Source organism: Lithobates pipiens, unplaced genomic scaffold, assembly GCF_037356315.1.
Source record: "Lithobates pipiens isolate NorthernLeopardFrog02 unplaced genomic scaffold, aLitPip1_a1.2 Scaffold_3, whole genome shotgun sequence".
In the NCBI taxonomy this organism is placed as follows: domain Eukaryota; kingdom Metazoa; phylum Chordata; class Amphibia; order Anura; family Ranidae; genus Lithobates; species Lithobates pipiens.
In genome coordinates, this window is record NW_027507790.1 from 100894412 (window position 1) to 100907671 (window position 13260).

At 47.5% G+C, this 13260-nt stretch overlaps 1 protein-coding gene across 6 annotated transcripts in view; it reads right to left on the minus strand.

The window, feature by feature from the left end:
• The window catches only part of P2RX6 (purinergic receptor P2X 6), an 87847-nt gene extending 74656 nt beyond the window's left edge, over positions 1-13191 (minus strand). For 4 of the 6 annotated variants that reach the window (XM_077462093.1, XM_077462094.1, XM_077462092.1 and 1 more), the window contains exons 1-3: positions 13043-13191; positions 4148-4241; positions 585-738 (exon numbers count right to left, since the gene is read on the minus strand). In XM_077462093.1, the coding sequence (XP_077318219.1) occupies positions 585-738; positions 4148-4241; positions 13043-13127 (333 nt within the window). In that variant the 5' untranslated portion in view covers positions 13128-13191. The other 2 variants (XM_077462095.1, XM_077462091.1) reach the window with 2 other exon arrangements.
• Positions 13192-13260: the final 69 nt, after the last annotated feature.

The following is a 13260-nucleotide window of genomic DNA, read 5'->3' on the forward strand; positions in this document are numbered from 1 at the left end:
GCATACATTATATATACAATGAATCCCAGCAAATAGTTATACTTAAAACAGAAAGGATTGTTTAAAAAACAATCATATCGAAGATTGTTTTTCTGCATTTTACTTGTGTTTGGAATGCCCATCAAATGCAAGTCAGCAAAATCGCATTGACTTTAATTGAGTACACAGGACAGTTCAGAGGCTGAGCCTGGCCTGCTCTGCATTGTTCATGTATTTCTTTGGACGCAGCATCCCCTGTTGAGGTGGATTGAAACACAGCCTTTTATTGCCAAACCCTCCTTTTTCCATTTAAATGCAGCTGCATGCAATCAAATTGAAAATTTGAAGATTTGATTAAAAAATTTGATTTAAAAAAAAGCAGTATTTGACAAGAACATCTGTTGATATGAACCTTTATACACAGGTAGTACTGGTAATAAATGTACGCCATCCAAAGGGCACTTGAGGTTATGTGATTGAACACTGGCTTTCATAAAGGGGTACATGTCTTAATAAAGTAAAAAAAAAAAACACTGCTATAAGTGAATCCAAACTAACAATGTCAACATTGTGAACAGATTGAATGTTATAATAAAAAGTCTTACCTGAGAAGGCTTTACAAAGTCTCCCACGTCCCACAGCCTTTGCTGATATTCCTGCAGATCTTTAGTAACTGAAGATCCTTTGAGTTTTGTTATTACAGAAGAATGAGGATCAGAATCACTGTCCTGATATCCCTTCTTTACAATAAACACCCACCTGTTCAATAAATGCAGTCTATCAGGATCTATTTATTGTATTAAATAATTATCATTGTACATATTTACTAAGGCTTTGTTCACACTTGTTGCATTGCAGGAACACACGCAAATTTCTGGGCTTTCCTGCAATGTTCAAAAACGCACTGCTCTTTTACAGACACGTGACAGTGATATGAATTCTTCATGGCACCCTATGCATCTTGCTAATGCACGCATTCAAGCATGCCAAAACCCAAGTACCATTCATTTTGCTGTGGCACGATTTAGAAAATAGCGTAGGCTCCTTTTTTTGAGCATTTCTCTTGCATAGGGCAACCCATTGAAATAATCAGCTGCGCTAAATGTGATTTACAGGAATACATGGAAGCCTCTGTGGTATAAATGAAGCCTGATGAAAATTTGTAGGTGATAGAACCTCCTGGTCTAAATAAAGGACAGACATTGCCTGTTGGTGAAGTGATAAAAGTATTTTGGCTAAGATCAAGTGTAGTATCTGTTCTTATTAGTGTCCAGTAGGGGTGCTACACTGTCATTCCAGCATTAAAATGGTTGTAAACCCTTACAACACACTTTGACCTACAGGTAAGCCTAGATTAAGGCTTACCTGTAGGTCCAAGAAATATCTCCTAAACCTACACGGTTTAGGAGATATTTGCCGAAAGACATGCACCGCTGTCTACGGCGCATGCGCCATAGACAGCGGCGCGCAGGCGCACTGAGCACGCCGCGGTCAACGGCGATATGCTGCGAGTGGCAGCTCCCGTGCAAATGCGCGGGAGTGACGTCATCGCGGCTTCGCCGAATGACAGCAGCGGAGCAGCAAGACCCACTGAGAAGATGGATGCGCCGGACTACAGGGGACAGCGGTGACTTCGCTGGCTCCTGTGTCAAGTAAGTGACACATAATGGACTACTATGCGATGCATAGTAGTCCATTATGCTTTACCTTTGCATGGAATGAAAGAGGAAGTAAACCCATCAGGGTATACTTCCTCTTTAAGGCAGGAATGGCTAGCTGTATAGTATTTCGGTTGGTATGATGATGGGGGCTCTAAAGGCTAGTACCGGCTGGAACAGAAACTGGGGTGTCCACAGGCAGTTGGGGCACAGGAGTAATTCCCCCAGGAAAACTAAATGGACCCAGTTCCTCCTGGTTTGAATGGATCTACCTTGTCTGGCCATGGGCTGGGAAGGTAGAGAGTCAGTCCTTGGTGTCTGTGCCCCCTGGGGGTGGTTGCCCCAGGGGTACCCTTAGTAACACTTGGGTGTGGGACCCCACTGTGTGAACAGATACATGGTCACAGCACTAAATGCTTTTTCTGCACTACGCCTCTATGGGTTAGGCCTTTTGGCTAGATTCAGGGACGTTTTTGCTATCAGGCCTCAGGGCCTAGCCAGTGCACATTGCACGGTCACTATTTATTTTATTTATTTTCTCCTCACATTTGTCATTTTAGATGGAGGGTGTGAGTCCTTGGGCTTGTCCTAAAGTCTAGGAGGAGGATGTGTGGCCATTATGAGCCTTCCTTCCTTGAACTGAGAGGTCCCTTTTTGGGAGAGCCCCTCGACCCAGTACTCACTGGTCGGCTTTGAATAGCCATGAGGAGAGGGGTCTACCAGGCCTTCTGGCTAAATGGACCAAGTTCATAACCTTGTCCCTGTCAGGAGCCTTGCAACCCGGAGGTTCAAGGTAAGGTCCTACCCCTTTCGGGGCATGGACAAAAGCACACCCTTAAAGTGGAGTTCCACCCATTTAAAAGTCAGCAGCTACAAAAAGTGTAGCTGCTGACTTTTCAAAATCAGACACTTACCTGTCCCACTGTCCAGCGGTGCGGGCACACAAAGCCCCACTCCTCTACCCATCCTCTCTGCGGCGCCGACATGCTAACTGTAAGCACTTGGTTGTAGCTTCACAGCCGGGTGTGCACTGCGCATGCAAGAGCTGCGCTGTAAATGGCCGGGCAATCTTCTGGGACCTGTGACTTGTCCCAGAAGATTGCAGGAAGGGAGGGAGGGAGAGGTGATCTTCCTTCCTGCACCATAGTGCTACCACAGAACACTGGTCTAACTGGCTCTAACCTAAGTGTAAGCTTCCCCTTTGTGCAGATACTTCTTTCTCCCCCAATTGGCATGCTGCAGGCAATTCAATGACCAAGTTGTACTGGTAAGATGCAGTGGATAAAAGTGTGGTCACCCACCTGGCTGTGTTGGCTGTCAGGGATAAATAAATCAGCTATTTGTCTGAAGTTCATTTTTTATTTGTTTTGATCAGTGAGTCACCTGCATTTAATCAGTCACAGAGCCTGCAGTCATATACTGTATGTCTAATAGGAAAGATGAGTTGGCAGGTCTGCTGTGTACACATGTGTATGATTGTGTTAAAATGGAACAAAAGTTCTACTGTTATTCACTGGAAGCAGGCAGGCTCTTTATTCATGCAATGTCTCTTCTGCAATAAGATGCACCCACCTGCCTGCCCGCAGCGTTCTCCAGCATGTAAAATGAGCTGCACATGCACAGCTCAGCTTACAGTGCAGCCCCATTCCCTCATGCCAGAATGACTATCTACTGTGCATGCACAGGAGTGATATCGCCCCTTGCTGGCCAATGAAATGGCTGAACAACTCGCACACAAAATAAGGTGCTGGCACCAAAAAGGGGCGAGAACCATTGGCAGAAAAGTGAGTGTAGCTGCCTTTAGGTCTGCTTTAAAGCGGAACTAAACTCACTGATTTAACTATTTCCCAAAACTGGTGCATTCAAGGCATGCTATGAATAATAACTGTCACAGTTGCCTCTGCTCTCAACTGAAATGTAATGCCATCAAATGGCTGGTGTCATAATTAATCACATGTGCAACACCATGGCAACTGCAGGTCAAACAGAGCCTAAGATGGCAGCTTCCTGGGCTGTAAAGGATAGGGGGGTTAGTTCCACTTTGGATGCATCTATCAGATAGGTTAATGCACATTTACTAGGCCCCAAATATAATGTTTCCTTACATCGTTTCAAGCATAATCAAAGTGCAGGTTACAGGTTTCTCTGTAAGTATCTCCATTAACAAAACAGCGCTTTTACAAAAGCGCAATGTGCAGCACAGTAAAAAAAGCCCATCATGGTGCAATTTTGCCATGTTATCCAGTATGGGGACAGAAAGGTGACCTAAAATCATGGCTTTTACTGCCCAGTCCAGCAATTTGATTTACTATACAGCATCCTCCAAAAATGACACAAACATTTTTCGTGAAGTGTTAAAAATGACACAATGTCACCTTGCTTTCTGTCTATTTATCACATTTTATCTAGCTAACTATTTTATCAACATCGTCATCAGTGTAGCCCATTGCCTTCAATGGAATGCTCTTATATCCTCTAGCTGATTGTGTTAAAAATCAAATCAAACTCACCCAATAATATAACATAAAATGCCCAGATGAAGCAGACGATGAACCACTCCAACCTTCCTGTTCTTTGTCAGCACGTATTTCTCTGTCTTGTAATCTAGGATGGGTGGAAAAGATTTTATACAGGCTGCTTCCATTACTGCTGCATGCGCAGAATGACTCTGCTGTTTTCTTGCTCTTTACCAGGTTAAAGGGACAGATCTGCTGTGTCTGTGTTCATCATAAGCATATGGAATGCATAATATCATTTTAAGGATGCACAGCCATATCACTAAGATTGTGCCAAGTATTACGGTGATAACAAAATCATCAAATATTTTTAAACTCTGTGGACTGTAAATCAGGACATTATAGTCCATTAATTCAATGGACAGAGAAGTAAGTGGAAGCAAGCATTAATTATCACTGGTACACCAAGAAGCCATTATAATAAAACCTGCAATCCGGTCACATTGAAAAATCATGTCTTCTACCACAAATGATCTCTCCAGGCTTTTAATATAGCTATTTATAATAAAGCAGAACATATGTTTTCTGGGTAGGTTCAGGCCATAATGTGGAATTATGAGCAGCATACCGTATACATCAGGGGTGCCAACCTTTTGAGGAGCGAGGGCCACTTTATCAACTTGGTAATCGGTCGCGGGCCACAATGAGCGTAAAGGGGGATGGCAGGTCTGTGTCTAATCTACATATGTAGAGCAGACACGGATGCATCCCGCTCTACCCTAAGGGCCCTCCGAGCCGCCCAGACAGAAGGGGACAGATCCCCTTCTGTTTTTTTTAAGGAGATCGGATTGCAGATAGGCTGCTGTAAACGGACACAAGTCCGTTTACATCTGCCTCTCTATAGAGGTGAATGGAGAGTCCCTTTGAGTCCACCTGAAAAACAGACAGGCGGACCCGTTCGGACCGATCATGTGAAAGGGGCCTAAGACTGCTTTCACACTGATGCACTGCGGTTTACCTGCTCCTCAACTGACCTCAATTTTCACTTCTTCCTCAGGATTCCTGCAGCTGGCTGGTACTGCTGACTGGTACTGCTGGGTAGTACTGCTGACGGGTACTGGTACTGCTGGAGGCTCCTGCTGACTCATACTGCTGGCTAGTACTACTGGTGGGTACTGGTACTGCTGGCTGATACTGATGACTGGTACTGCTGGCGGGTACTGGTACTGCTGGCTGGTATTGGTGGCTGGTACTGATACTGGTGGCTGCTGTCCCAGATCTCGGGTTCCTGTGTCCCGACCCGCAATCCCAGAACACAATTTCGACAGAAGCATGCAGCTGCAGTAGACAGCAAAGCCGATGCTTCCTGTCACAGGTGGAGTACATTTGGTATCACTCTGCCTGTGAAGGAGCTGGCACTATACAGGAAGCATCGGCTCTGCTTCCTCTAGCTGTGGCTCCGTTCTTCACACTACTGCTCAGAGACGTCAGGTCGGGGACCACCCACGATCTGGGCTTGCCGACCTGCCATCTCAGAGCAAGACACCCCTGGTATAGATAGTGTCCACCTTCACCTATGACAGGTCCAGGCTCCAGTCGCCAAATTATCCCCCAGGCTGCCATCTCCTCTGCTTTTGCTTCAAGATTTTGGGATGCTGCTCTTTGGCCAGTGGGTGTTTAGTAATAAACTTGGAAGTACCTCCACCAAAGACAGGGCCTCTATAAACAGAGGGAATTTCCTTCCTGAGAAATTAACCAGTAATTGGGAGCAGGCAAACTACTACAGCCAGCATATAGCATTAACCATACATACAGAGATGCGCACCAATATGGAAATAATACAAGCTTTATATAAGAAGAGCTTAATAACATTACAAAATGCAAAATTGCAAAAGGACCCGACAGGAGTCCTGGTGGAATTATGCACATATACTTGGGTATCTATAGTTAAAGATATCGCCAGATGAATGTTGCAGCAAAGTTCAGTTGTAGAACCCCTGAGGATCATCTCGATGTGGCATCCTTCTTGTTGTTTTGGAGACCTGAAAACAAGATCAGCTGTAACATGGAGATCCTCTAGTCATTGTCCAACCAGTCTGGAACACAGATTCTCACCCGCAGAAACGGTGGTGTGGCACTGCAACTCAGAGTCAGCCTATCTAATTCACGTCTTACTTAGTCCCTAGTAGTTTCTAATATGTCATATCATTGGGCTTCTAACTACCAGAAGTCGCAGTCGGTGCCTAACCTGGCTTTAGTTTATGCTGGTTATTGAGCCCTGAGCTAAAACTAGCTATAGAATCCTAGACCAGAGGGGACAGGGTTGACTAAAATAAGAGGAGCTGCATATAAACTATATTGCAATAAACAGGTTCACGCACTAACATACAGCAAGACATACAGTCCCACTACACACATAAAGTAGTACAGACCTAGCTATCTGGCACTGGCACTGTGCCTGTCAGATAATTAACAATAGGACAGAGATCGGTCTGTCACAAGCAGAGGCGTACTAAGTAGGGGGCAGGGGGTGCGGGCCGCCCCGGGTACTACACACTGTGGGGGTGCCAGGCTGGCACCCCCTCTGCGATTATAGCGGTGGCAGCGCTGCGGGATAGCACAGTGACAGGCGCAGGGAGAGGAGAGCATATCTATCGCCGATCGGGTTATGATGCAAGGGGGAGGGGGTGTGCGGGGGATGCAGGGAGACACAGGTGCACCTTCCATCCCCTCCTCTCGCGGCCGCGGGCTGTCTGTCTGTGCGATCACGGATGTCACACAGGTAGGCACAGCCGAGCAGCCGCCTCTCCCTCCTCTCTGTTTATGTGTAAACAGGGGGAAGGGATCTGCTGACATGTGCCGCTGCGCCGGGCTGATCTGAGGTACTGAATGGGGGGGGGGTCTGCACTGAAGAGGGGGCTACACTGAAGGGGGGGTTGTATTGAAGGGGGGGCTGCACTGAAGGGAGGGCCACACTGAAGGGAGGGCCACACTGAAGGGAGGGCTACACTGAAGGGGAGGCTACACTGAACGGGAGTCTGCACTGAACGGGGGGCTAGACTGAAGAGGGAGTCTGCACTGAATGGGGGGCCTGCACTGAAGGGAGGATCTGTGTAACATGTAGGGGGTCCAGAGCTGCAGGGTGTTGTGTAATGTAAAGGGGTCCAGAGGATCAGGGTGCTGTGTAATGTAAAGGGGTGCGGAGGTGCAGGGTGTTGTGTAATGTAAAGGGGTCCAGATATGCAGGGTGCTGTGTAATGTAAAGGGGTCAAGAGGTGCAGGGGCTGTGTAATGTAAAGGGGCCCAGAGATGCAGGGTCTTGTGTAATGTAAAGGGGTCCAGAGGTACAGGGTCTTGTGTAATGTAAAGGGGTCCAGAGGTACAGGGTCTTGTGTAATGTAAAGGGGTCCAGAGGTGCAGGGTGCTGTGTAATGTAAAGAGGTCCAGAGCTGCAGGATGATGTGTAATGTAAAGGGGTCCAGAGCTGCAGGGTGTTGTGTAATGTAAAGGGGCCCAGAGATGCAGGGTGTTGTGTAATGTAAAGGGGTCCAGAGGTACAGGGTCTTGTGTAATGTAAAGGGGTCCAGAGGAGCAGGGTGCTGTGTAGTGTAAAGGGGTGCGGAGGTGCAGGGTGTTGTGTAATTTAAAGGGGTCCAGAGATGCAGGGTGCTGTGTAATGTAAAGGGGCCAAGAGGTGAAGGGGCTGTGTAATGTAAAGGGGCCCAGAGATGCAGGGTCTTGTGTAATGTAAAGGGGTCCAGAGGTACAGGGTCTTGTGTAATGTAAAGGGGTCCAGAGGTGCAGGGTGCTGTGTAATGTAAAGGGGTCCAGAGCTGCAGAATGATGTGTAATGTAAAGGGGTCCAGAGCTGCAGGGTGTTGTGTAATGTAAAGGGGCCCAGAGATGCAGGGTGTTGTGTAATGTAAAGGGGCCCAGAGATGCAGGGTGTTGTGTAATGTAAAGGGGCCCAGAGATGCAGGGTGTTGTGTAATGTAAAGGGGTCCAGAGCTACAGGGTCTTGTGTAATGTAAAGGGGTCCAGAGGTGCAGGGTGCTGTGTAATGTAAAGAGGTCCAGAGCTGCAGGATGATGTGTAATGTAAAGGGGTCCAGAGCTGCAGGGTGTTGTGTAATGTAAAGGGGCCCAGAGATGCAGGGTGTTGTGTAATGTAAAGGGGTCCAGAGGTACAGGGTCTTGTGTAATGTAAAGGGGTCCAGAGGAGCAGGGTGCTGTGTAGTGTAAAGGGGTGCGGAGGTGCAGGGTGTTGTGTAATTTAAAGGGGTCCAGAGATGCAGGGTGCTGTGTAATGTAAAGGGGCCAAGAGGTGAAGGGGCTGTGTAATGTAAAGGGGCCCAGAGATGCAGGGTCTTGTGTAATGTAAAGGGGTCCAGAGGTACAGGGTCTTGTGTAATGTAAAGGGGTCCAGAGGTGCAGGGTGCTGTGTAATGTAAAGGGGTCCAGAGCTGCAGAATGATGTGTAATGTAAAGGGGTCCAGAGCTGCAGGGTGTTGTGTAATGTAAAGGGGCCCAGAGATGCAGGGTGTTGTGTAATGTAAAGGGGCCCAGAGATGCAGGGTGTTGTGTAATGTAAAGGGGCCCAGAGATGCAGGGTGTTGTGTAATGTAAAGGGGTCCAGAGGTACAGGGTCTTGTGTAATGTAAAGGGGTCCAGAGGAGCAGGGTGCTGTGTAATGTAAAGGGGTGCGGAGGTGCAGGGTGTTGTGTAATGTAAAGGGGTCCAGAGATGCAGGGTGCTGTGTAATGTAAAGGGGTCCAGAGGTTCAGGGTGCTATGTAATGTAAAGGGATGTGGAGGTGCAGGGTGTTGTGTAATGTTAAGGGGTCCAGAGATGCAGGGTGCTGTGTAATGTAAAGGGGCCAAGAGGTGAAGGGGCTGTGTAATGTAAAGGGGCCCAGAGATGCAGGGTCTTGTGTAATGTAAAGGGGTCCAGAGGTACAGGGTCTTGTGTAATGTAAAGGGGTCCAGAGGTGCAGGGTGCTGTGTAATGTAAAGGGGTGCGGAGGTGCAGGCTGCTGTGTAATGTAAAGGGGTCCAGAGATGCAGGGTGCTGTGTAATGTAAAGGGATCCAGAGGTTCTGGGTGCTATGTAATGTAAAGGGGTCCAGGAGGGCAGGGTACTATGTAATGTATAGGGGTCCCGAGGTGCAGGGTGCTGTGTAATGTAAAGGGGCCCAGAGGTGCAGGGTGCTGTGTAATGTAAAGGGGTCCAGAGGTGCAGGGTGCTATGTAATGTAAAGGGGTCCAGAGGTTCAGGGTGCTATGTAATGTTAGGGGTCCAGAAGGGCAGGGTGCTATGTAATCTAGAGGGGCCCAGAGATGCAGGATGCTGTGTAATGTAAAGGGGCCCAGAGATGCAGGGTGCTGGGTAATGTAAAGGGGTCCAGAGGTGCAGTTGTGGAGAGGGGGTACGCAGTAGTGAAAAAGAGAAATTGAAGGATGCAGGGGGCACGATGGGGTATTTTTTACATTTTAATGGGGGGGGGTGCCAGATATAGGATCCGCCCCAGGTGCCAAATGCTCTAGGTACGCCCCTGGTCACAAGGATTCAGATATACACTTAAGAAGCTATGGGGCAGCTGCAGTTAAACTACTAGAACATAAAAAAAAACTTGCCCAAAAGTCTCTGCTCCTGGTCCTGGTGAAAATTCCCTTCCCTTCCCTTTATACACATAGGAGTCCTCCAATCAGGGGTTCTGATTCAGCAAACAGGGACAGGAAGTACCTGTATATAATTAAATAACTCTGTTGTAAATAATAACCATCACCACTTAGAAATGCAGACAGTAGAGGGCAGTACATCCCTACAGGTGGCTATCAATGATGTAACTCCTGTGTGCATTTGTACAGGTTTTACATTATCTGCATCGTCTGGCTCTATTCTAGGCATTTTACAGATGCCAGGTAATAGCTGTGTGCAAAGCATGGTGAATGCAGGGTACATAAAAAATGAAAAACTGTTAGCAGCTGATGAGAAGGTATTTTGGTAAAAAAGACTTGTATGAGCTGAGGACAGGGGTCAGCAGGTAGGAGGACAGAGGTTGCTGCTGACAGGGTAAAGGACAGGAGTCACTTCTGGCAATGCAGAGGACAGGAGTCACTGCTGGCAGGATAGAGGTCAGGGCCAAGGCAGAAGATAGGGTTCGCTGCTGGCAGGGCACTTGGCAGAGCTTCTTCTCCCATCCCAGCACTGCCCATAGCCTGGGCACAGGCAGCAGAGCTTCACACACGACACATAGCTGAAATCACATTCCCTTACACACAGCCACAATCCAAACAGCGTGTAGTTGACTGCCAATTACAGTTCTGACCAGTGAAATTCTCTGGTTGGAACACCAGTACTAGCCAGCTACACACTGTGCAGATTGTGTAAGGGAATTCAATCTCAGCTATGTGTAGTGAGTGGAGGAGAAGCTCTGCCGAGTGCCCTGCCAACAGTGACTCATGTCCTCTGCCCTGCCAGCAGTGACCTTTGACCCCGGCCTAGCCAGCAGTGACCCTTCTCTTCTGCTTTGCCAGAAGGGACCCCTGATCACTGCCCTGCCAGCAGTGTTCCCTGTCCTCTTCCCTACCAGGAGTGACCCCCTGTTCTCTGTCCTGCCAGCAGCGACCCCTGTCCTCTTCCCTACCAGGAGTGACCCCTGTCTTCTGTCCTGCCAGCAGCAACAGTGACCTATGTCGTGCTGCAAGAAGCAACCCCTAACCTCTGCCTGCCAGCAGTGACCCCTGTCCTTTTCCCTACCAGAAGTAACCTTTGACCTGCCAGCAGTGTATCCTTTCCTCTGCCCTGCCAGCAGTGACCCCTGTCCACCACCCTGCTGACCCCTGACCTCAGCTGATCCGAATTCTTGGCTCTACTAATCCCTGCACACTGCCCTGCTGGCCCCTGTCCTCCATCCTGCTGACCACTGTAGTATGCCCTGCTAATCCCTGTAAACTGCCCTGCTAATCCCTGTACACTGCCTTGCTGACCCCTGTCCTCTGCCCTACTGACCCGTCTTCTGTCCTACTGACCCCCTGTACACTGCCCAACCGATTCCTGCTGACCTTCCATCCTTGGCCCTGTTGACCCCCTGTCCTCTGCCCTGCTGAACCCTGTACAATGCCTTGCTGCCCGCTGTCCTCTTCACACTGCCCTACAAACTGCTAACCCTATTCTCTGCTCTGTTGAACCCCTCTACAGTGCCCTGGAATCCCATCCTCTGCCCCCCTTGACATTTTTTTACTGCATCCCCACATAAGACTGGCAAAATCCAGCCTTGGTTAACACAGGTCTGCATGGGCACCCTGACCGCTCTGTGACCACACAGTCCCATTTGTAACAAACTGCGATGCACTGTGTATTCTGGACACCTTTCTATCTGAACCAGCATTGGGTGGTTGTAAACCATTACACCATACCTCCCAACTTTTTGAGATGGGAATGAGGGACACTGATTGGCAAAAGTATGCAGGCATAAGACACACCCCTTGTCACGCCTCTTAACCGCTTAAGGACCTCCTCCTGCACATTTACGTCGGCAGAATGGCACGGCAGGGCACAATCACATACTTGTATGTGGCTCTTTAAGTGCCCAGCCATGGGTCGGGCGCGCCGCCGGCGACGCACTTGCGACCCGGTCCTGAGCTCCGTGACCGTGGTGTCCCACGATCGGGTCACAGAGCTGAAGAATGAGGAGAGGTCTGTGTAAACAAACCTCTCCCGTGCTTCTTAGTGTGGCTGTCACTGATCGTCTGTTCCCTGTTATAGGGAAAGACGATCAGTGACGTCACATGCCAAGCCACGCCCCCCAACAGTAAAAAAAAAAAACACACGTCACACATAACCCCTTCCCGTCCCCTAGTGGTTAACTCCTTCACTGCCAGTGTCATTTACACAGGAATCAGTGCATTTAAATAGCACTGATTGCTGTATAAATGACAATGGCCCCAAAAATGTTCTATTTTGTAAAGGCTATAACTTTTGTGCAAACCAATCAATAATCGCTAATTGCAATTTTTTTACCAAAAATATGTAGAAGAATATGTATCGACCTAAACTGAGGAAAAAACTAATTTTATATATATTTTTGGGGTTATTTATTATAGCAAAAAGTAAAAAATATTGAATTTTTTTCAAAATTGTCACTCTATTTTTGTTTATAGCGCAAAAAATAAAAACCGCAGAGGTGATCAAATAGCACCAAAAGAAATCTCTATTTGTGGGAAAAAAAGGATGCCAATTTTGTTTGGGAGCCACATCGCACGACCGCGCAATTGTCAGTTAAAGCGACGCAGTGCCGAGTCGCAAAAAGGGGTCTGGTACTTTAACTGCAAATTGGTCTTAAGTGGTTAAAGGAGAATTGTACAAAAAACAAGATTTGTTAAAAGCACAAATGCTTTTTTTTTCACCCCTACTATTCCTTTATATTGGAATTTACAAATGAAGCAATTTAGAAATCAGATACAAGGTTTAGCGCTGGAAAACACGTTTTGATAGATAAATAGTGCATTTTATATAGAACTATATAGATCAGACCAAAATGAGGAGGAATGAGGGACATTGTTCCAAATCAGGGACAGTTGGGAGCTATGATCACATATACTCAGTGAAGCGGCTGGCTTCAGGCGTTCAACACATCAACTTCAGGGACAACATGTTCATTTACTGCCTAATATATCTCCCCACCCACTTTCATTGGTTATTATAACGAGATATTTAATGTCATTCACTTTACCTGTCAGTGGTCATAACGTTATGGATGACCAGTGTATATCTTTATTATTATTTCTAAAGCATGTGAAAAGGACAAGGGGAAAATGTCTGTTCTCCGTCATACTCCATAAACAGCGTCTGTCTGCCTGTCTGACAAATAGTCTCTCAGTCAGAGCCCACACACAAGTCTCCACTTTTCATCCACTCCCAACACAAATAGTCCTCCACCCTGCATTACCGGTCCCAGCCAGGAAGCGGCAAGCATCATCCGCCAGGCCTCTCCATAGCAACTTATCACAGGTCGCAGCCCTTAGCAACAACATTTCTAGCAACAGCAGGGCGTTCTCTTTCTTTCAGATAAACAATCCCTCCCCTTGTACAGAGACAAACCAATCACTGAAATGTTTAGGAAAAGTCCTCAGTCCCGCCACGCCTTCTTTTAATCATCTCTCTAAT